At 39.2% G+C, this 23616-nt stretch overlaps 4 protein-coding genes across 5 annotated transcripts in view; 2 read left to right on the top strand and 2 right to left on the bottom strand.

The window, feature by feature from the left end:
• Positions 1–23616, bottom strand: part of LOC146974478 (leucine-rich repeat neuronal protein 4) — a 236219-nt gene that overhangs the window by 83765 nt on the left and 128838 nt on the right. The window lies entirely within an intron of this gene.
• On the bottom strand, positions 1038–6617 carry LOC146974485 (uncharacterized). Of its 2 annotated transcripts, none has more exons than XM_085797894.1 (4): positions 6462–6617; positions 5902–6031; positions 3669–4016; positions 1038–2337 (listed from the first exon to the last, which is right to left on the bottom strand). In XM_085797894.1, the coding sequence occupies exons 2-4, from the start codon at positions 5972–5974 to the stop codon at positions 2237–2239; spliced, it is 522 nt and encodes a 173-aa protein (XP_085654020.1). In that variant the 5' UTR covers positions 5975–6031; positions 6462–6617; the 3' UTR covers positions 1038–2236. The 2 variants fall into 2 exon arrangements, with proteins under 2 accessions (XP_085654020.1, XP_085654021.1); XM_085797895.1 differs by lacking the exon at positions 1038–2337 and adding an exon at positions 2615–3579.
• On the top strand, positions 9722–11856 carry thy1 (Thy-1 cell surface antigen). The gene is made up of 4 exons (XM_085797892.1): positions 9722–10017; positions 10647–10690; positions 10806–11132; positions 11285–11856. Exons 2-4 carry the CDS (start codon positions 10660–10662, stop codon positions 11389–11391), a joined length of 465 nt encoding a protein of 154 aa, XP_085654018.1. The 5' UTR covers positions 9722–10017; positions 10647–10659; the 3' UTR covers positions 11392–11856.
• On the top strand, positions 15228–21326 carry f11r.1 (F11 receptor, tandem duplicate 1). Its single transcript, XM_085797891.1, has 7 exons — positions 15228–15495; positions 19157–19216; positions 19604–19720; positions 20160–20300; positions 20436–20638; positions 20751–20853; positions 21141–21326. The coding sequence occupies exons 1-7, from the start codon at positions 15444–15446 to the stop codon at positions 21266–21268; spliced, it is 804 nt and encodes a 267-aa protein (XP_085654017.1). The 5' UTR covers positions 15228–15443; the 3' UTR covers positions 21269–21326.

Genomic DNA, 23616 nt, shown 5'->3' with positions numbered 1-23616 from the left:
CTGGGTTTTTGGGGGCCCTACTGGGCGCTGGGCCCCTAGAATTATCATCACCTTTCTCCCCTATACAACGGCCCGGAAGGAGCTTTTTAACCTCAGGTTTACGTTTTCACTGAGAAACTGTTTGCACTGTTTTCAGCACGCCTTTTGGCATACATGTAGTTGCAAAACACCAAAACAGACTGTTACCCAGTGGGCCACACTGGATCCTTTCACTGAAACAACAAAATTTCCCCATCAGACTTTTCCCAAACATTAAAAATTCAACAGTCAGGTCATTGACATCCAGCAGGGTCAGTGTCCCCGCCAAGTCTTCTTGCTGATCAAGTCAGACAATGAACTCCATACAAAGACAAAACATATCTGTCCCATCACATCATTTCCCCTCTTTTAGCAGCATTAAGGACAGAGGGGTGACTGTGGTTTGCCTGCCTTTTTCAATGCTGCAGCACATATTTGAATATATTTACATAAAATGCATTCATATATTTCAATTGTCTTGAGCAGTTACAAGAGAAAACACTGGATACTTCCATAGTGCATAACCTTTATTTGTTACTATAGTTTTTCTATAGAATTCAGTTCTCATTGGTAACAGAGTAAAATAAACAAAATATGCTGACTTGTGTATTTGAAAAATATAAGGACATCTTTTTTTTTTCTTTTCTTTTTACAACAGCTATTGTGCAAATTATACTGGGCTGCATAACAAAATAAAATGGTGGCAACATAAAAAAGCACCACAAACAAAATTGTAATTTTCAATGTGACATTTAAGTGCAAATGTAAAATATAACATTACGTTTAATGAATTAAGCAGCATTAATAGAGCATACAAAGGCCCTATAGGTGAAAGGCGCGTACACTGCAAACATAAAATATCAAAATGGAATCAATTTTGGCTTGAAGCGATTTTTTCATACTACACACAAACTGTGCACATTAACACATGCGTACAGGAAGACAGCACTGTCTAATTCAAAGTGGCCAGTATTATAAGTGAGAATTTGCTGTGCAAAACATTACAGTTACTCTATCTCTTGTTCTAACCATATGCTATTTGGCATTATCTGTCTTGTCAATTATTACTTCAACTGCGTAGGAAATAGCTCCAGCATCATTCTGACTGCGAAGCTGCAGAGCTAAAACCTGCTCTGCAAACTGGGCTGTTGGGCACATGAGCATGAAAGCGCTGAATGAAATTATTTCCAGTGATGTTCAAGTAGAAAATATTCATCCCAATCATGTTGAGAATTTGTATTATTGCTGTCCAAGGGGGGAAATCTGGTTTTATTACTTAAGCTGCTGTTTTATAAGCAGGTGACCTTCACAACCTCTTAATGCAGGTACTGAAGGTGTCTGAGGTTAGCATTGCTAGCAGGAAAGGCAGTGTTTGAGCAGTTATTCATTTTTCAAAAGCCATAACATCCATCTGAATACCTATCAAGGTTACATACAGTACTGTAAGTATAGTTGAGCAAAGCCGTGAGACTTTAACATAACACAATCCAAATTAAAATCAGGGGCAGATATGACTAAAAGCTGTAATATTTTCACTCTTTGGTGAATCTGTAGCACAATACATCCAATCTAGGGGCTCTCCACTTTTTCATATAATTGAATATTGCAAGAGCACCAGATAAATGTTTTTATATATACAGTATAATAAAACCCATTTCTGTTCAGAAAAGCAGGATGATGCATTATAAATCTATAGGAAGAATCTGTAACAAAAAAACAAAAGAAAAACACAAAATTAATATTTATCTGAACATTAATGAAATGATTGTTTGAATACAGACACCGGTTCCCGACAATCTTATGAACAAGGGAGACCTGATTGAGACAACAGTTAAAAAGATTGTCTATAATCTACTCGTTTTAACAGCCATTATAAAACACAATTATTTCTATTCACTGTTGCATTATTATGCTTTAATCAACATTATCTCTATGTTGTTTTGATAGTGTTATGACACAACAGTGTTCAAGGTACAGTGGTGAGAATGGAGTTTATTTCATAAAACCTTTCACACCTCAAATGTCATTTTTGCTGCTTTTTGTTCAGTCTTATTTATTTATTTTTTAGTGTTTTCATGGCTTCTACTCGCTGCCTAACAAATAAAATTACAGAAAATAAAATCATCCCATATACGGTTCCAACTGCAAGCGAACAAACCAGTGTGAGTCAAAATCATGTAAAATGTCCACTGAGTTTTTGTTGTGTGAAAGTCTAAGTTCATGGACTCAGAAGACCCACAGCCATAGGAAGTGACATCACCAGTGACAACAGCCATGGTGCAGATTTGACACTGATTGCAGAGCAGATGGGAAGGAGCCCTGCAATAGAGCAGAACGTGAGTTTAGATGTTGCGTCTACTGATGCTCAGCAGATTGGCAGGAGCCCTGCAATAGAGCAGAACATGAGTTTAGGGGTCATTCTTCAACTACGGGCAAATTTGGTCTTGAAAATTTTTGAAAATCAAATGTATATTTTTTTCAGATATTTAACTTTTCAGTTATGTATAGAAACACATTCTGATAGCTGTTGTGATAAAATTATTTAGATAATATATTATTTTTTGACATTTTAGTCTAACATTAAGTGGAAAGCGTCATTTCCATCACACCACAAAAAAGTTATTTTTCCAAACAAAATTATGAAAATAACCCATTTTTCAGAGCATTTATTGAAATTTCAGCTGCATAATTTCCAAAACTGCAAAATATTATTAGTTTGACTGTTAATTCTTATGAATTTTATGTGAAAATGTGTAATGTGATGGAAATGACAATGTGTGGTGGAAAGGACTTCACGTGTTGGAAATGACAATCGACATACAAATTGCTGAGTCACCTCCAAAAAAGTGATGGAAATGACTGTTGTGGAAATGACATTCTGTCACATTTTTAAAAAAAATCTCATGCTATATTGGCATGATGATCTCAGCTTTAAAGCTATCAATAAATGTACACAAAATACACAATATTAAATATTATTTTTTACATTATTTGTACATTCAAAGGAAATATGAGCTGTTTGGAAATGACGACCAATAAACATACTCTTTGTTTTGACAACATTAAACCTTGATTTTCTCTACTTTCAGTTCCTTCCAGGGAGCCAACTCTGCTCTCCAGCCATGTGCTCTCCTAACAAAGACTGTTTGAGTAATTAGAACTATACTTGACCTTTAAAAAACATCCCTAAAGTTACATTTTGTGGGGTGTGGTGGAAATGACTGAGACCCCAAGGGACAGGTGTTCTTTTTTATCAAAAAATACATAAAACACTAATATATCTTACAACACATGATACATTTAATTAAAATAGGGATTTATGTACCACTTGTCTATAAAGTTACTCTTAGATCACAATTTAATTCAACATTAAGAGGGATTGAATGTCACAAATCTGAGCCTGAATCTGATCCTCTTGATGTCATGTAAGTGTGCCAAAAATAAAAAACAAGAAATGTGTTTCAGTTTTTGTTATATCTGCCAGGGACACAAATTTGCCCGTAGTTGAAGAATGACCCTTAGATGTTGCGTCTACTGATGCTCAGCAGATTGGCAGGAGCCCTGCAATAGAGCAGAACATGAGTTTAGATGTTGCGTCTACTGATGCTCAGAAGAAACAAAGAGTGACATAAGAAGTAAACTCCACTCACTGTGATGCACGGCCATGCTGTTCTCTTTCCAGCTGTTGCCCTGGTAAACCCGGCACGTGTAGGTGTAAGGCTTCTCGTCAGCCAGCGGGGCCCAGGTGAGGCGGCACAGATTGGGAAAGACCAAGCTGACGTTGCTCCTCCTCCGGTCCTCGACGGACACGTAGATGACGGCGTTGGGGAAGGTGGTGCCCACCAGCCGACTGTCCTGCCGGTACTCACAGTACGGCCCAGGGATCTGGTAGGTGGGTGGGAACTCACAGTCCACCCTGACATTTCGCTCCAGGTAAGTTAGACATGGAAACATCTGAGGCCCACGAGGAGCGAACAGAAACGTAGACACTGAGTTCACTGAAGGAGATGAAAAAAGAAGAATTTATCACATTGCAGTTTTTTCCTTTTTATTCTGAAAATAAAAAAGAGAATTGGCATTGTAAAATGATTTTCCCAGGACAATGATCTCAACATCATTCATCAAGCAGAGCCACACTATGACATCATCTTGTAGCAGGGCCGCTGCTAGGAAATCTGCGCCCCCTGAAAAAATACTGAAGTGGGCCCCTGCCCCCTGGCTTTTCATTACTACTTTTTTCTTTGAGTATTATCTTTTTTCTTTTTTTTTTTCTTTTTTCTTTTTCAACCAGGACAAAGATGACGGTGAGTGAAGGTAGACAACTTGCCTGATTTAATAGAGCTCCACTATGTCTCATGAAACCTTTGGTTTTCTTGTTTCTGATGTCATACCAGGCATGAGAAAACATAGTGTAGTAGCATTAAAGAAAGGTGGGCATCCTGTATTGATTCACTAAGAGACAGTGTCATGTTTCAATGCGGGATGGTCTCGTTCTATACGGGATGAGTATTATTGAGTATTATACAGTGTTATTATCAGTTTCTTCATCATGTTTTAGGCAATTCCTGTGTAATTACTGTGTTATTTCTGTGAAATAACAACTGTGCATAGCCAAGCCCAAGGCCACACGGCCTCAGTGGAAGTGCAGCCGGTGCAAGATAAGTTAATAGCTGGCTAGCCCAGCCTGTACAGCTAGATAGCCATCGTATTTCTAGGCTATTTCTTCACAGTCAGTATGAAGCAATTAATTGTTATTTCTTGGCTATTTCTTGACATTATCACATAATTAGCGACCTGTAAGAGTCACCAAAAAAGCTCTTATAATCTGCACTGGCTCTGCTCCTGACCTCTCTCTCCACTCGTTTCTAGTAACCAGATTTATGTTTTGTCTTTCTCTGTTCTTTCAGCTTGCACTAGTAACCTGTCCGTGCTACGTTAGCTAAAGTTTGCAGGGGCTTCTTGCTCCAGCAAACCGTTTAAAAAAAAAAAAAAAAGTATTTCATGAATATTGAATGTTTTATGGCTTTATTTGATGCTGATGCAGCAGTGTGAGTATTAGTCAGGGTTATATATAGAATAATTTAGATAGAAAGATAGGCTTTTAGGGTTTTTTGGGGGGCCTACTGGGCTGTGCCCCCTAGAAATGTGATCACCTTTCTCCCCTATGCAACGGCCCTGTCTAGTAGAGACACTTCAGGTTGTGATTACAGTATGAATCTCACTGTGTTCAGCCCTGGATATTGACTGCTGTGGTTTTTGGGGAAAAAAGATACTTCTTAAACCCAATATAAAGTAAAAAAAAAAAGAAAATCATCCCAAAACAAATTAGATCGTGAATTCAAAGTGTAAAACATATGAATCAATATTTAAGCCTTAAGAAAATGAACATGAAAACAATCAAGTGCTTCTGGGATGATGTAACCTACAGTTGCTGCTCATTTCAACCCCCTCCCACCCTCCATTCAACTGTGTAGGCAGAAAGGAGCTAGAAAGCTTTTCCAATAAAGCCAATATCTGTATTTGTTGTTGGTTTACATAATCACACTCAAACTTCACAAATCCCTGTGGTTAAACCAGCTAATGACACATTTGCTGCAGTATTATTGGACTTGGCCTCAGATTGTGTTTAAGTTCTGTCCTCACATAACATAAGATATATAACATTGACAGGTGTTTTAACACATTTGCTATATGTATTATATCATATGATGTCATATCATATAAAAAACCACCTTCACCAACCTGCTTAAAACCAGCTTTCACTGGATAAATGCACATGCAGCATCACACTAACTCCAGTCTACAGAAGCATCAAAATGCAGCCAGTAAAATTGAACTGTGACATGGCAGTCTGAACATCAGTAATGACAAGAAGACACATACTGTGAGTAGTTTGGTGCGTGATCATTATCCTGGCAAAGAGGAGACAGGCCGTGGCGATCAGGTGCAGCTCCATGCTGAACAGTGGCCTATCTGTCCGATCAGATCAATAACCTTCACACCACGTTATCACCTGGCAGAGTCCAACATGGGACAACATGAGAAAGTTGAAGACGCAGCTATAGGATACCAACAGTGATGATTAAGGCAAAAAAAAAAAAAACACAGGAGGCCAATGATCTAAGACACTAAGTAAAGAACTTAACAGTATAAGGATAGTAGGCTATATAACCAGCTGCTGTTTGCCTGGATGTGCTGTCCTCCCTGCAACCTAAATGCAGATAGGACTACGCCCATGCAGAGACTTTGCACTGCAGCAAACTGCCGAGCTCCCATCACCGAATATGCGCACATCTTGTCCTTACTGCAGGTGTGAGAGTCGGAGAGCCATGCAGACATCTCCCTGGCACACGCGGAACACATCTGAACATGCTAGATCTTTCTCTGCTGATATGCGCCAGAGCCTTATTTATTCAGGTTGCAGATCAGAGAGCGGCTCTTACCTGATGTTCGGTCCCTGTCTCGAGGGTTGAGCTGCGCCGTTGTGCCGCTATGCAGAGCAGCGCCGTCTGTTCAGCCAGGACGTCCTCACCCAAACACACACACACACACACACACACACACACACACACACACACACACACACACACACACACACACACACACACACACACACACACACACACACACATGGGCTGCACAGACAGTCACGGCTCGTGTTTCACTGGCATCGGGCAGCAGTGCTATATAAAAGACACTTAACTCAGATTTCATATGTGACTCAAGCTTGATGCATTTAGGTTTCTATTCAGAACTGGAACTTTTAATACTGAGTTGAGGTGCAGATTTATTTTCTTTATACATAATGCCAAGCGGCCAATCAACTTGCTTTTCCCACTGCCACCGTTCTCAGCTGCACACATGCTGTGCAGGGGCACTGTCACGGATCTTGGTGCAAAAGAAGAGTTCCCTCTGCAGGGCAAAAGCTGGAAGCGCCATCATAGAAAAGAAATACCAAGCTGTCAATGCTTCAATGGCATCTCATGAAACAACGCCACACTGCACAGTAGTTACGTAATATCTTATTTTTACAGACCCAAGTGACATTAAAGACAGAGCAGATGTGAGAGAGGTCCCTCATTGTTTCAGTTCAAAGACTGAATGTACAAATGTACAACTGCAATTTGTAAGTATAAGTAGTTAACTTTATTTATTTATTTTTTACTTTATTTAATTTATTTTAATGCTGTGGATAAATTGCAAAGACCAACAGTGACAAATGTAGAAAAAACAAGAACATTCATCATGCATTTCTTTCATTACTGTATGTTTTTCCTGTAACGTTTAGAATAGTGTCAGTGATAAATCAAGACATACTTCTCTGTAGGCTGTAAAAAAAATTAATATGCATGTAATATTGTATTATTATGCATACAATACTATAATATTTCCTCACAAAATGATAACAGAACTCAAATATTATGTTCGCCTAGGAGGATGATGCAGTGACAAACAGGTGCAGCTCAGAGGAAGCTGGTGTATGTCAACCCTGTTTTCATCTGGTACAGGTCAACTTGGGACAACATGGCAGAGTTGAACATGAATACCATCAGTGAATAAAACCAAGGAACACAAGAAGCTTTCAGTCTGCAGACAGACACAAAAGTGTTAACTGTGCTGCTGTGTATCACTGTATCCCACAGGCCTGGATGAGCTGTCCTGCCTGCAGCACAACACAAACTGCAGGCAAGGATCAGTTGAGTAGGAAATCTGCAATCGAGGTTACTTTGGGTCATTGGGACAAGTGTTGTGTGTGGTGCGTGAATGTTTTGGTGTCGTCATACAGTGATGCAAAGGCACTGATATTAAATATACACACACATTTGAGATGATAAATGATGCAAGCAACTAAAGAAATCTGCTATTATTTCTAATTGCAAAAAGTACTTTGAAAATTTAAAAAAAGGAGACAATAATTCCATGTGAATTAAAAGATACCTCATAGAACATAGGTGACGTCCCTGCAGTGCTCTGGGTAAAAAAAAAGAAAGAAAAAAAAAGAATAAAACCAATGGTGCCTTGTAATATGTAACATTTTAACTGTGATTTTACAGCAAAGCATCCCAGCTGTGGTGTGGCTGTGTGTATGCTGTCCGTGTTGTATGTTTGGGAAATATACAAACACAAATCTGTATTTGGGCCTTACTAAATGGATAATTTCTAACACTACACATTTTTCTGCTTTTCTGCTCACTGTGCTGTTGCCAACAGCAGTGTACAATACGTACATGTAATTTCCCTCAGAACACAGGCTTCTTCACTACAAACCTAATTTTTACACTTATGAAAATACAACACAGTTTTATTATGGCAAAGGGGCAGAAAACTGAATGAGTGCCTCGTGATAACACAATAGTACAGTGAGCCTGCTGATAGTATTGTGCGCACCATTGAGAAAAAAAAGGGGGGATGAGTGTGTTTCACCTGCAGTGTATCAGCAGCAGAGGAGCAGCTGGGATCGCAGCAGAATCTTTAATGAATGTTACTCTGTGCTTCACCTGCTCTCTCTGCCTCTGACATCAGCACAGAGCAGACACAATTGTGTTTTTTTTTTCTCAGATGTTAAGTAGTGTGCAGAGTACAGTGGCTTGTGTTGTTTTGCTGTGGTTTTTGCCTTTCAGAGACCTCAGCAAATCTTCTGTCAGAGTCCTGGGAGACTGCTTCAGTATGGCAGCCGTTCAGCAGCTGTCTAGGAAGGACCTTAGTGAAATGGATGGGCAGTGTGAGGACTGTGAGGAGAATGCAGTCAGTGGATACAGAGCATCCAGATTGTGAAACTGAACGGATTTATATTTAAGAAATTCCTTGTGATACGTATGTTGTTATTATGTTGTCATATGTTTGTTGAAACACTGACCTTAATCCAGTGACTGACTTGGCTCAGCATCAGCATTTCTTGGCTGATTATTGACTCTCCTTAGTTTTCACCACAGCGTGAAGAAATTAGATATGTGTGCTGCGGCTGAGAGTGCGGTGTTGTGTGGCATCTTATTGATCATAAAACTTCCTCCATTTCCTCCACGATGCATTTGATCTTTTCATCCAGATGTTCATGCTGAGTTACTGTAAACATCTGAACAACTGACATTTCACCTAGACACCAAACTGTTGTAAAACTAACAATATTCCCATCGACATGTGCAGTATTTATAAAATATTAACATTATCAGCTAAACAGACATGTTTTGTTAACATGACCTAACATCTGCACATTATTATTGCTATTTTGTATAAGCACACTGACATTAGGTTCATTGGCAGCACCAAAACTGCTCTTAGCCTGTAGTGTATAGTAGAGTAGAGCAGAATAAAATAGAATAGTACTTTATTAATCCTTTGCAGGAAATCATTGTGTCACAGCAGCTCCAATAAAATAGAATAAAAAATGCAGATAGATATATGTGATTTTAATGTATATGATAACAATGATAGCACATACTGTATCATCTTGTGTGTTATTGTGCATTTATTTTATAATGTAAATAGAGAGTAGTAGATCCTCAATATGTTTGTTTAATTAAATTCCCTGGCTGAGTTATATTAATAATTTACATATAGCCTATAAAATGCTAAAGTAGCTGAGAACCTGCTGGCACGGCGGCTATTACTGGCACACTGAATGAGGAAATGTAGAGCAGCTGCATGCTGAGGTGTCCCAGCTAATCAAACCCTCATCACAACTTTTCCTTTTTCTTTCTCATTCAGTTGTTTGAATCCATTCTCCTGATATGGGGCCGGAAGTTTGTGTATTGACATGTGATCCCCCGTGCTCTGGTAAAACAGTGGATAACGATCGATAGAAATCCTTATGCAATACAGAGAAATGTCCCCAAAGTCCACTGGAGCAGCATTTTCTCCCACCTCCTCTCTCCCCCTCCCCCTTCCCTTTTTGTCCCCCTCCCTCTCTCCTATGTTTCTTCTATAAGCCGACCTCTACTGTATCTACCCCTGGCATCACACTGCAGAGCACTGAGGAAGGCTCAAACTGCATCAGACAAGGTGAGAATGCTTCATGTACTATTATTTGCTGAATCAGAGCTAGGATAAGGTATTTAACTCTGTTACACAGACTGATCTTTTGTCCTCTTTTATTCTGCATGAAATCTTTGGAGTCAGCAATAAAGCTGCAAAATACATGAATGAAGGCGAGAGAAGGTTTGCATCAGGCAAACAAAATAATACTGAGCTGCTGTGTGTGTGTTTTTTTAACATCTTGAATCCAAGCAGGCAAATAATCAACCTATATGTTCTCGTGGGACGTTAAGCTCAGAAATGCGTCAATGTTGGCAGTTCACCAGTGAAGTTTGCAGTTGGTCTCTTTGCAGCCTAAACAGCTGTGTTGTACTCAGTCATTCAGTATTATGGCACAGTGACTTTTCAACAGTAACCTCTGTGGGTTTGCATGAGAGCTGCAGAAGTGTGGCATTCAACTCTCTGAAATCTGACCCCCCACTCTTTTACAGCACTGTCAGCTTTATTTGCTTGGAGGCTCAATACTGTAAAAAATAAATAAATGTAAAGACAGGAGAGAAAAATAAAATGGTTGGCTGTGCCGTGCAGTGTTTATCTGGTGTGAGTTTGCTCTAACTCTGTTTTCATGCGGATTGATTTTCTTTTTTTTTCTTCAGGAAAGTTGGAAGAATGTTCTTTCTCACCACAATTTTACTCTTCGGTGAGATCATTTGTGTCACATCCTTTCCTATTGCTGCATTAATGATGAACTTTTAACGGGTTTAATAAATACCTATCTGATATCAGATTGTCTGTTTGTGTGATACTGTGCGTAGGCTTTGCATCAGCCCAGAAGGTGATTCAGTTGCACTACTGCTCATTAGACGAGCACAACCTCAGGATGGACTGCAAATATGCGCTTTCTGCTGAGTCATCAGAAGCATTTTGCAAGTACACACAAGGTGAGAGACTCCTTGACACCACCGACCCAGATGAGGAGCAACATGCCCCCTTCAAGAAACGTGCCAAAGCTCGCATCTTCCCAGGGAACAACTGTCGCCTGCTGTTTAAAAACCTGCCCAACGGCAAGTCCAACTTCACCTGCAACATCAAACAGCCCGACACGGGAATCACGGCAACCAAAACCTCAGTGGTCGACAAAAGTAAGCCATGTGTGCTCATGGACGCTGTTCACCACAGCTGTATTAATACATCCGGTTACGTATTTTACATGTAAAAAAAAAAAAAAAAGAAAACATTTTGTTTGCCAAAGAAAATGCTCCTCCTTCTGAAATTGCATTATTTTATTTTGCAGAGCTCCTCCTCCCGTGTTCAGCGTGGAGTGTCCTATTACAAAGCTGCAGTGGCCTACTGCTGACCTTGATGACACTTCCCATGCTGCTGGAAATTCACTGGCTGTGAATAAGGCGCCAAAATGCTGCATACTTTAACACTGCACTTCATAATCATCTGGTGACAGCTACCGGCCTCCCAACGAATTGTGTGTATGCACAAAGTGCAATGAGTTGAACTGAATGTATGTACAATATATGCTGTAATTGGTATGTAACAGGCCTGCATACTCAGCGTCATGCACTCAATACTAAGCACATGTACTACTGCATACACTTTATACTCTACAGTACACTCACATATAATCGATTGCTGAAATGTACTGAACAAATATATTGGATGCAGACAGATATGTCTAACAGGGTGTTGAGCAGAATGTGACTTAGTCCTGAAATTGAAAGTCTATATTCTGTAATAATTAATACTGAGCTTTAGCCTACCGGTTTAATAACAAAGTAGTGAGGGCTGCAAATAGGAGAGACTTTAAAAAGTGATGAAAACTGAGTTTGCTCTATACTGTCTTACAATCTCAAATTTTCCCAGCTCAGTTGTTACGCAAAAGTTGCCTTGTGTGACTTTATTGCTGAGTTTCATCGCTCTTTAAGGTAAGCAATCTATCTTGCCTGACTGAAATCTGTCCCCTGTGTCTCTTCTTGGCTGCCAAACGATGAGAGGAGACAGAGGCGACCTTGTGCCACACAGGTCCTCTGGTGGAAGATTGTGTCTTACTTGTCGATAAGAACCGGGCAGGGCAGCACCTTTAGCTTTGGCAGGGTGTAGTCTAGTGATAAACAGAGAAACAAAAACTTTAAAACCGTTTTTGACTGTTTAATGACGCATGCATGAGCAATCAAGTCTCTATTCTACTTTACTGTATGAAATCCTGCAGCGATAGTGACTTAGAAAACCTAAACACAACCTCAGTGTTTGTTTTGCCTTCCACTTGTGCCTGAGAAACATTATCCATGTTCAGCCGAGGCTCATAGATACACAGTATGTCTCGGAGGGCTGCAAATCAGATCCTCATTGATGATCCTATTTATACATTTACATTGAATACGCTTTTTATTGTGCAATGTTTTCTCTGATAATGTAAAGGATTTTTACTCATGTATATACTGTAGTTGAGTAGGTGGTGTGTAGCCAAAGCACAATCATTTAAATGCACTGAAAAGCACTGCTTTACTATGTACTGTATACCGACAATAAACTCAACTGAAATCTTAAGGCATCAACAAAGAAGAACAATGCTTGTTGAATGGCACAAACAAATCAAAATGAATGGAGCTGAGTGTTGAGACCCTTTTTCTCGATGATAAATATAATGTGAAAGTAAATTAAACCTGTTTATGCATGTCTTACACTTGTGTGTGGGATTACTGTTTCACTGAATGTGCTGTCGATCTCCTGTAGAGGGCAGTGTTGTGGAAATTTGTTAGGCAAGATCTTAAATAAAGATGTTGAAATTGACTGTCTTTTAAGGGTTTTATTCTTTGCAAAGAAGGTTCTCAGTCAAACAGAGTGCAACGTAGTCTGCAAGGAATGGAACAAAAAATACATTGAACAGAGGGGTTTTGTAGAATCTGTCACAACCCCCCCACAAGTGAACTTTATCTTGCTGAAACAGATTACAATGTATACACCAAGGTCAGAAACAGGCGTCAAATACAAGAATCAGGCGATGTTAGGTGAGAACATGCACAACATGTATCTCTCTATTGTATCAGACAGAGAGCACAAAACAGTAGAAATGAATAAACAAGTACACACTAAACATTTTTCCATTCACTGTGTTAAACCACACTGCGCTAGTGCAAAGTGGCAAATAGAGGAAGCAAGTGATTGCAGGGTTTACTGTCATGAAAAAATACCAAACGTTTAATGACATGCAAAGAAGAGTGTATTGTTTGAGATGCTGGTTTTGAGATTAATGTGCAAGGACAAAGTATATGAAGTGAAACACAAATACAAATCCAGAAATGACGCAAATGCAAAAAATAAAATAAAATACACACATACATAAGCAGAACTGGTTACACTGTGTAAGAGTGTGAATGCATTATCTGAGCATTACTAAAACCATGCTGCTACAGTACAACAGCTTCTGCTTCTTCTTATGAGGGAAGCCAACATCATCATTCAGGGATTTACTCCCATTCAAGGACAAATTCAATCCTAGACAAACATTTTGTCGATAAGGCCTCACCACTTTTTCTTTGCAGTTCTGCAACAGTTTTACTGAAACATCATTCATCATCATTATGTGTTATTGCCTTCATATTTCCATGGGCTGAAAATACCGGCCAAAGGCTAAATTATGAGGAAAAAAACCCAAAACCAAAGTGTCTACATACTTTTGGTCACATGTTGTAATTTTACACCTTTGGACAAAGTTTAAAGACAGAGCATGACATTTTTATTTTTTACTGCCGAGTCAAGAGAATAACAACTGTTAAATTTGCACTTCATCAAGCTAAAGTTATATTTACCTGTAGAAGCTCACACAAGTTGAACAAGTCCTCACACACACTTTGAGTCATCATGTTGCCTAATCTTACACATCCATTAAGGAGCACTTGCGTAATAATAATGATAATAATAGACAATAATGTTTTGCTGATGAGTTTTGAGTCATTAGCGTGTTACACCACACTCCAGATGACAACAAGGAAACTGTTTCACTTTCTCTTGAACATGACAGGTGGTCAGGTGTGCACTGCACACTGATGTATGACAGATAAACACATAGCCTGTGTTGATTTAATAAAACTGCTGTGAGCTTGACTCATTCATCAGTCACAGTGCATCAGCAGTTTCAGTTCATATATAGGGGAAGTCATTTACGTACAAAGTGACTGAAATGCGTTGAGAAGGCAACACAACACAAATGAAACAGTATCGGTGCACAGTATCTGATGTGTATCATGATGACGATCATTATTTCAAATTGATTTGTTGTAGCCTAACCTTTTCCCACAAATGTTTGTGATATGTAGCCTATATGTGTATATGTGATATTTCTACACTTCAAATTCAGATTCTACAAATAAAAATCTCCTATTTTTGTATTTTTTGTACAGGTATGCCTATATTGTAGGCTGTAGGATTTATGTACCTGTTTACGCATTCACTTTAAGTAGTAGTAGAGTTTAGTCTCATGTTTTAACTAACCTATTGTGTCTTATATTCTTGACCAACCCATTGAGTTGTAAGACAACTAAAACCTGTAAGCAAACCATATAGATTTGTGTTGAGCCTAATTCATAATGCAATGAATACCAGTAACCTGTTTGATCATTCAGAGGCAAAGTTGAGAGCACAAAGAGCCACAGTGAAACCAAAACATCTCCAAGGCCGAAGGGAGGAGAGGATGAGAGGCCTGTGGCCTGCTGAATGAAGCATTGTGAGGAAGAGTTTTAATGATCTGTATTATCTGCCTTGGACCCTCAGACACCTGGGATGGAAAATGTATGTCAGTATAGGGAGGATTTTGTTGTGTTTCAGGCCCAGGAAGGGAGGGTTGAGTTTAAACCACAGCCACTCCCCACTCCTCTCCCTGTTTCTGACCAATAAGAGTTAATTACACACACACACACACACACACACACACACACACACACACACACACACACACACACACACACACACACACACACACACACACACACACACAACACACACACACACACACACACACACACACACACACACACTCTCTTGGGCAAGATCTTCGCCTGAAAAAGGAACTGAGTAGCCTAAATGTCGCAATGTCGCGTGGGCAGAGCTAAATGACTCTAAACTCGTACAACAGTTTGTTAAAAGGTCTGTTCTGGTCCAACCTGCTCTTCCAGTCATTAGCCAGCAGGCAGGCAGCCACCTGAGGGATCATATTACCGGAAGTTACCGTTTGTGTTGTCACCTGGGCAGGCTCAGCAGGTGAGAGCGGCGGCAGTGAAGCAGTGAGAGCGAACAAGGCGTCGGTTCAGTCAGTCCAAAATTGGGAAGTACCGGAGCTCAGGTGTTTTATTCGACGCGAGAAAGGTTTCTGTGCGTTTTCTGCTCGTTTTTGCACGGGCGTTTTATTTCCGAGGCTCGGTGTCGTGGATATATCAGGACCAAACATGATTGTGAGAGGACTGGTTTCGGTCGCTTTGTTGTTTTACACATTGACAGGTGAGTGGTGTTTTTTTCCCCCTATTTTCTTTGATTTTGAGTTCAGTCGACGCTTAAAAGTCTTTGATGATGTACTGTTTAACTTAACAGCTACATAAAATGCAACAGTAACGACATTAGTGACTGTTTATCCCCTTAAATACTAAATGAGCTGTTACCAGGTGTGTTGTAGCCTACGGCGGGGCCTGGGCCTGGAAACAAAACCTCGGCCTGCTCGGTATCCGAGTTCAGGAGGTTATGGCGTTGAAATATCATTGAAAAAAGATTGTTTTACACTATTTTCTCTTAAATACAACAAACAACATATCTAAAACGCACTGGGATCAGTTTAATAAATACAACCACACACATAAGTAGGATTAAGTGCTCTACAAACAGTTTGAAATACTCCAGTTTTCATAATCCTGTGTCTGTTGTTACTTATACCATTATGTATTTAAAGGAATATTACAGTAATCTTAAAGGAGAATGAAATTCTATGAGGCTGCAGTGAATAAAATGAGATTATCATAAAGGTCCTAGTAGAGCAGGTCTCCACCTTCCCTATAAAGAAAGCCATCACACAATGGTAACCACAGCTGTGCCTTTTCTTGTCACTGCTGTATAGGAGGTTTTGCATTTTGGCTCTCAGAATTTTTTCTGTGGTAGAAAAATTGTGCTTGAAAAAACAAAAACAAATCCAGCAGCCACACATCACGTGATCCAGGTATTTGAATCTAATTTGTATGTGTGAATGGGGCATTAATTGAAGTGAGTATCTGAGACCTTTGTCCTAGTTGTTCTGTTTCAGTAGTGACTTGGTGTTTTTGCACGTGAACTACAAATTAGCATCAGAGACAGACCTCTTAAGATTTGTTGATTAGAACAGAGAATTTAATTGTCTGGCCTTGAAAATGAGATTCCCATGGTTTTCTTACCTCAATGTATTCCCAGCAATTTACCTTGAAAGACATTTATCTCTCCTACCCTGAAACTCGCAAAGTATGCAAACAAGGAAGTCATGGAGTGGCCTGGTTTCATTTTACACCGCAAGCCTGAGTATCTATGCCAAACCAAAACTGTGACTGTGCCGCCTTATCTCAGCTGAGACCACCTGTGAGAGACGTGTGCAGGGTGTGAGCCAGTCTGTCTGTCATTACGGTACAATACAATAAAAAAATGTCATCTGTAAATTTGAATGATCATTTCAAGTTACTTTGAAGTTGTTGTTTATCTTTTCTCTCTGTTGAAAGTTGGTTAAAGCCAAATGACAGACTTTGCTCACAGTTGATGATTAACTGGCTCCTACTGCTGCTGCTGCTGCTCTGTAGCTGGTCAAACAACAACGTAGCAGTTACACCATCAACTACCCAGCACTTACAATAAGTGGTGGTATCAATGGTGGACGGTATGTTGTTATATAAAGTGGAGCAGTAGCTGTGTAAATGGTGTGTGAGACAGACCGGCGGTCACTATATGCATCAATGATTTAGGTGCCTGTGTCTGGTGTCGCTGCGCTGCTGTTGTGGCTGAGACAACTCAGTTTCAGGCAGACTGTTGACGGTTTCACCGGAAGTTTTCTGGCTCAGCAGACACGCATGAAGCACTTTTTTTTTTCTTTGTCCACACCCTGAAGCCTTGTGAGCATGCTCCGTCCTTTACAAGGGATGTGCTCTTTTCTTTCAAGTGGTTTTTCATTAACACAACATCAGTGTGTGAAGTGCTCCTGTGGGAATGATGAGCTTCAGTCTGTAAAGCAGAGGTCGATCTCCTTCCCCTAAATACGTTAGTGTATATATGGTGAGAATAATTCTTGTTTATAGGGCAGAAATGAACATTACTTTGATTATGATTCATATCCTACTTATTTTCTTAAATTAATCTATATATCAGTTAGTCGTCAACAACCTAAATGCAGAATTATTTCCTGAGAAAGAGGCAATATTTATGCTTTATGTTAAAGCAGAAGTAAGTGGTCCGGTCGTTTTCGCTAATAATGCGTTCCAGGCAGGCTTTTGAAATCGTAAATTACAGCTTCAAGTCACAACTTACGACTTTGTAGCGTTTCAGGCAACCCACTCGTGTTTCTCCGACCTGTTTTACCTGTGAAAGTCACTATAACGGCCACTCGTAACTTCCGACCGGTGAACTCGTAGCAGATCGAACTGGTACGACTTCACGGTCGGAAAAATACGAGTTTCCTTGAACGCACCATAACAGTCCTCGTCCCTACGTCGCCACATTCACGGCGTTCCTTGGCTGCACACACAGCCCTGCATGCCGTTCTCTCTCCTCATTGGATAAAAACTGTAGGATACGATAAATGTTTTCTCTTCGGCTCAGAGCAGAGCAGAGTGACTGACAGACCCGTGTTTCAGACCAAACACTCTATGTAAGTGATTGCTGTCGGAAGATATAACTATTTAAGACTTATATTAACACAAATATATCACTTACTTCTGCTTTAAGGAAAGTGATAAAAATAATCAAACACAATTTCAGACCTTTGCTTTGCTTTATTTCGAACATGTATGAGTAACACAAGAAAGTAATTTGAGAAACAAACAAACAAAACCAATGATAATACTGTAGTCAAAACAATAACATGTCCGAAAAGGAGTAGGATGAAACATTCTTATTTAAACCTACCCCCTTCTCCACTAGTCAATTAACAATCAGTCTCCCAAAACATACATATTTGCAAAAAAAGAAAATACATAAAATTAATAAACAGATACATAAATAATTTATGAAAACACACGATTGTTAAAGCCCTTCTTCCTCCCAGTACCTCGTGAAAACCTAAGAATGCATTGAGTATCAAGTAAGCTGCTGATAAATTAAGTTGATCAATTAACTAGTAGTTTCAGGCCTACTTCTGTCATTGACAAAGCACTGAAACATTTCAGGTATGGCATTTTGATGACAGAGTACTTCCTGTTTCTCTCGTCAGTCATCTCAGTTGAAGAGCGCACCTAGCTTTTCTGAGCTGATCAGTGAGTGAGTCGATGTCAGATGTTATTCTGTGATGGACAACAAAGCAGAACTGATGCTGGTCCGTATCGAGGCTGAGTCATCGCAGCCGTGGTTCAACCTACCAGTCCTTATTGTCTACTGCTGCTGTCTCTTGTGTTAATATTACAACACAGGGTGTGCTTGTCTTGCTTCTTCCAAAGATTTACCTCATATGATAGAGATCAAAATACAGGTTTCCAACCTAGTGAATACAACATGCAGTTACTGACATTAGTCTATCACTCCCTAATCCATCATCATCAGCTTTGCATAAAGGAAGTGAGAATTTACACAGAGGACATTTTCAAAACTGTGGTGATGAACATTTGTCACATGGTTTTCAAAGACAATATTACTCAATGAGAAAACATAATGATTGAGCGCTTTCAATATGTGAGTCAGTCAATGATGTGACGCTAATTTCTTTGTGCCAATGACAAAAATGTCCAAGTGATGTAACCATAAAAACTTTTCACTAAATAATTCCCTTATTTATCACTGACCCATGTACAATAAGTCATGTTGTGCCTAATATTCCTGTATATTGGTATAAAATGTTTTCCCTTTCCTGTCTTTAATGCATCCAACCTAATCCTATAGATTTCATTTATGTATTTTTTTTTCGAAGTCTTATTACCTTTTCTATTTGTAATGTTTGTCTGTCTAGGTGTAGATGGCTTTACAGTCTCTACAAACACTCCAAATGTGAAGGTGAAAGAAAATGAAGGTGAGTCCTGAACATGCAGCTTTAATTGAATATAGAAGATGAGCCAGGAAGTAAATGAACTCTGTAATTAGTGAAGTTTCTGCCAAAAAAAATGCACAATGTTACAATCAAGTTTCAAGGAAATACTATTTCTCAGACACAAAGCATAACAGATTTTATGAATGAATTGAAAGTTTGTGAAACAGTGTAGAGGACAAACATATCTTCATACGTGATCAGATATTGTATCTTTGGTTTTAAAAGTGGGGTTTCATTTGTGAAGGCCTCTGAGAGCCATCACATATACATAATGTAATGATATCAAAATAATAGTTGTGAAAACCTTTCTAGTCCAGTTTTATGTTCATTTTGGATTTATTGTGAACTTTGTTGTTTTTGTTGTTTCAGGGACTGACCTGAAATGCACTTACACAGCTGATTTTGGTCAAGACGCGAGAGTGGAGTGGAAATTTAAGAACACAAAAGGTTCACAGACATACGTGGTTTTTGATGGCAAACCAACCCGTGAGTGGAGTAATGTTTCTTTTTTTTTTGTCTATGTTCATCTGTAGCATATTAAAATATCTCTGAACCTAAATTAATAAATATCATTAATATAAAATAGCTATGCTATAGAAATTTTTAATGAAGGTAGTACTCAAGTTGAGTCAGCTGACCTAGTATCCATCTATGCCAGTAATGATTATGTAATGTATATAGTGATTATGTGTATGTGTTTTCCACTATTTTTTTTAAACAAACTTCCTGCTAAGTAGTAGCAAATATTCAAGTCACTTGATGATCACATGATTCCCTGTTGCCGTGTTTCATGATTCAAATAAGAGTCATTTTCTTTTTTGTGTTGAACATTTTGCAGTAGCTTTGGCAGCAGCCTGTGCTCTCTGAATGCTCTTGCTTTGTTATGTTATGTTATGTTACCTAATGCAGCTACATTTTTCCACAGAGCCATACTCCAGCAGAGTGACGATGTACGGAAGCAACATACGCATCAACAAAATGACCGCCAATGATAACGGAGTGTACAACTGTGAGGTGTCCGGCAATGGGCAGTTCGGGGAAGCTGTACTGAAAGTAGTTGTTCTAGGTAATGGTCCATTTTAATCACACATTAAAGAAAAATCCCTCTTTTTATTTTTTACTTATCACCACCATAAAACGAACAATACCCTAACTTGCTCTGTACTGAAATCTGTGTCACACTGAACGTTATGTCCTGCAGTGCCTCCAGGTAAGCCTACGTGCAGGATCCCCACCTCGGTGACAACAGAGAAGGCAGCGACCCTGACCTGCTTCGACGGCACTGGCTCCCCTCCTCCGACATACAGGTGGTTCAGAAATGGCACCCCACTTCCCGATGACCCAAAGAAGATTGCTGCTTTCCGAAATTCCACCTACACCCTGAACCCCGCTACTGGCGAGCTGGTCAGCTACACCCCGTTACGTTGCACATCTTTACTTCAGCAGCTGTGTCTTTTGAAAACAAAACAAAACAAAACACCAACAACACCATTTTGTTTTTTGTCTGTCTCTGCAGAAATTTTCAAGGACAGCCAAGGGGGAAGCCGGTGAGTACTACTGTGAGGCTGTCAACGAAGCTGGTCCTTCTCAGAGATGCAGAGGCGTGAGAATGGAAGTCCGTAAGTGCTCTTCACATTTTTCTTCACTCTTCACTTTAATTTCAAATAGCCCACTTCAGTCTGAGCTGCTTCCTTGACAGGGAATCAAATGAAAAAATGTAATTAGTTAAAAATCATCTAGTGAGCTGTATGAACATGAAGAGCAGTAAACTTCTTTGACATTAAGTATATATTTTAAATTGCATGATGAAGATACAACTTTCATTTTGAATTAATTTGAGCATGAAAAGTTTACCTGATAACAGTCAACCTGTTATTCAGCTAATGAACCTCACTTTTTCTTTAAGGTGACGTGAACACTGGAGGGATAGTTGCCGGGGTAATAGTGGCTCTGCTGCTTGTTGCCCTGCTGGTATTCGGTATTTGGTACGCCAACAAGAAGGGATACCTGCCACGTGAGTTTTCTACCTTATAGTAAAGTTACAGTGTTTACTGTGATCGTCGATGTTCAAACACTCTATGTTGACATTTTCAGGGACCTTTTTGCTCTGAATAGTTGTCTATTAGAATAGATTTAACCAAAAGAAAGTTGTTTTTGTATTAAGCGGCACATAGTCCAGGTTCATAGTTAGCCAGCAAGTTAGTGACTTTATATTCTTTTGCGCTATTGTCTTATATTTTTCCTTTTTTAAAAGTTGAAGACAAGTAAGACCAAACATTACCAGAAGCAGAAATTTCACAATGTGCCCTTAAACTTATAGAGAAATGGTCAGTGGTCAATTGGCCACTTACTTTCTGCTGCTTCAAGACAACAATGCACCTGACCACATCTTATTGTAAGACCAACAACATGGGCACTAGATGGGAAAATGAGTCAACTGCAGGAGGTGACGGGGACGGTGCATGCCGCTCTAAAAACAACACGAGGCAATTGAGGTGTTAGAACATCCATGGCAACTGATTAATGCAATTTGCAAAATTCATATAACTGAATCTAATCAGAGCACGCTGTCAGGATGCACAAAACAAACTATAGCTACCTGCTTTTACTATTTAAGGCTGTATTACTTTTCTAAGGGATTGTATTCTTATTTTCAGTATAATCACACTGGCAACTAATTAGTGTGAAGGCTGAAGGCATTATCCTCACTTGACAGAATCGGCTGTATGTTTGTACTTCTGTTCCTTTTACTTTATCCCACTGATGTTTTCCCCTTTTCTCTTCACAGGGAAAAGTGAAAAGTAAGACATTTTCCTTTGTTATACTTTTGATTAGATTTTTAGCAGATAATAAATAAAGTGGTTTATTATCTCTGTCACTATCTTAACATCTCTTTTTTTCCCCTGCAGAAAACCCAACATGGTCTACCAGCCGCCCCACACAGCGTATGGTGATGAGGAGGATGATGTAAGTATGAACCTGCCTGTTGTTCATCTAAAAGCTTTACATCACAGCTGAGTTTCTTTTGATTTTGACCATGTCAATTTGATATGTTTGTCTTCAGGGGGATTTCAAACAGAAGTCATCATTTGTGGTATAGTCTGCAAAGAGAAGTTGCTACAGGAGAGAACACCTTTGGTTTTAATTTTGTCCCAGTCTGTTTGTTTTTTTCTCTCAAGGTTTTCTATCGAGTGGATTTCTTTGCTATAGATGCCCTCTCTCATACTTGTTATAGTTTTTTTTTTTTAACAGAGCCATCAACACTAGTGACCCATTTTAGCCTTAAGACATTTGTCCACCTTTGTTTGAAGTGAGTTTCTCATCTTCTTTCTCCTTATATGTACTTTTTTGTCCTTATATGTACTTTTTACAAATATGTAAACACAAGTCGGAGTACAGATGATGCCTGCACCACTAGTAGGAAAAAGTGTGTGTTTGAATGTATTCATTTATTTTCTTTGTGAGGGAAATGAAGGTGAGTGCAATAGACATAATTTTCTCTGCAAACACAGTTTTGATAGAAGTTTTTAAAAAAACTCTTAAAATCTGATTTTTATGACATTTATTGACTCCTCAGCAAAATTTCTTCCATAGAGCCTTCTCATCTCTGAGTCTGTGTACTGCTTTATCTTTCTTTTTTTATATACACACTGTTGTTATGTAAAATATTTGGTTTCTCTTGAGGTTTGTTAAAGTTTTCATTCTTGTAAATAAAATGAAAGAATTTTACATGTGTAACTTTTGAACAATTTAGAAATCAGGAGCAGTTGTCACCAGGCTTCCTGACAGGAACTTGACTTCATTTGTGGCTGTGGTAGAGACCGTTTGTACAACATCAACACTGTAGATGATGCTGAACTAATATTAAATTTGTCTCTTCATGTTGTCTGAGAAAGTAGTCTTTAAACAGAACAACTACGTCGGCTGAGCTCATGCATTGATCTTCCAAACGGTCTAGACTAGAGGTCTAGTGTGTTTGTAATCATTGTGTGCAGCCTCATCATGATCATTTACTGCCCAAAATCTTCTGACTCGATGGTCCAAGTGCAAGTTCTGTCGTCTACCTCCAGACACCAACATGACTCTGTTATGTACCATGTGTTAACCTTGACATCCACGGATTCTCAGGTCAGGCGTTCAGGTGTTTTGAAAAGGTCTCACATGAGTGCATATCATGAGTTTCTTTCATCTACAAGTTACAATATTGTTGTATAAATTCCCTGAACTTTGCAGAGATTTTAGAGCTGATGTATCAGCTTATGATTGTAACTACATATTGGTTAATAAAATGTTTGTTGTTAAATTAAGTCTTGTCTTGTCTGTCAAAAAGTTTGTTATTCAGCTTTGCATCAACACAGTTCAGCCTCATTGGACCCGCTCGA

The sequence above is a fragment of the Trachurus japonicus genome, chromosome 14 (assembly GCF_045865225.1).
Source record: "Trachurus japonicus isolate A0001 chromosome 14, Traja_1.0".
Lineage (NCBI taxonomy): Eukaryota > Metazoa > Chordata > Actinopteri > Carangiformes > Carangidae > Trachurus > Trachurus japonicus.
This window is presented reverse-complemented; position numbering and strand designations above follow the sequence as displayed.

Excerpts from the sequence above, each read along its gene's own strand:
- thy1 (XM_085797892.1), top strand. The coding sequence starts at position 10,660 with ATGTTCTTTCTCACCACAATTTTACTCTTCG. Across the intron at positions 10,691-10,805 it reads CACCACAATTTTACTCTTCG|GCTTTGCATCAGCCCAGAAG; the intron begins GTGAGATCATTT and ends TACTGTGCGTAG. Across the intron at positions 11,133-11,284 it reads AACCTCAGTGGTCGACAAAA|AGCTCCTCCTCCCGTGTTCA; the intron begins GTAAGCCATGTG and ends TTTATTTTGCAG.
- f11r.1 (XM_085797891.1), top strand. The coding sequence starts at position 15,444 with ATGATTGTGAGAGGACTGGTTTCGGTCGCTTTGTTGTTTTACACATTG. Across the intron at positions 19,721-20,159 it reads TTTTGATGGCAAACCAACCC|AGCCATACTCCAGCAGAGTG; the intron begins GTGAGTGGAGTA and ends ATTTTTCCACAG. Across the intron at positions 20,854-21,140 it reads AGGCGTGAGAATGGAAGTCC|GTGACGTGAACACTGGAGGG; the intron begins GTAAGTGCTCTT and ends TTTTTCTTTAAG.
- LOC146974485 (XM_085797894.1), bottom strand. The coding sequence starts at position 5,974 with ATGGAGCTGCACCTGATCGCCACGGCCTGTCTCCTCTTTGCCAGGATA. Across the intron at positions 4,017-5,901 it reads CACGCACCAAACTACTCACA|TGAACTCAGTGTCTACGTTT; the intron begins GTATGTGTCTTC and ends CATCTCCTTCAG. Across the intron at positions 2,338-3,668 it reads CAGCATGGCCGTGCATCACA|GGCTCCTTCCCATCTGCTCT; the intron begins GTGAGTGGAGTT and ends GCTCTATTGCAG.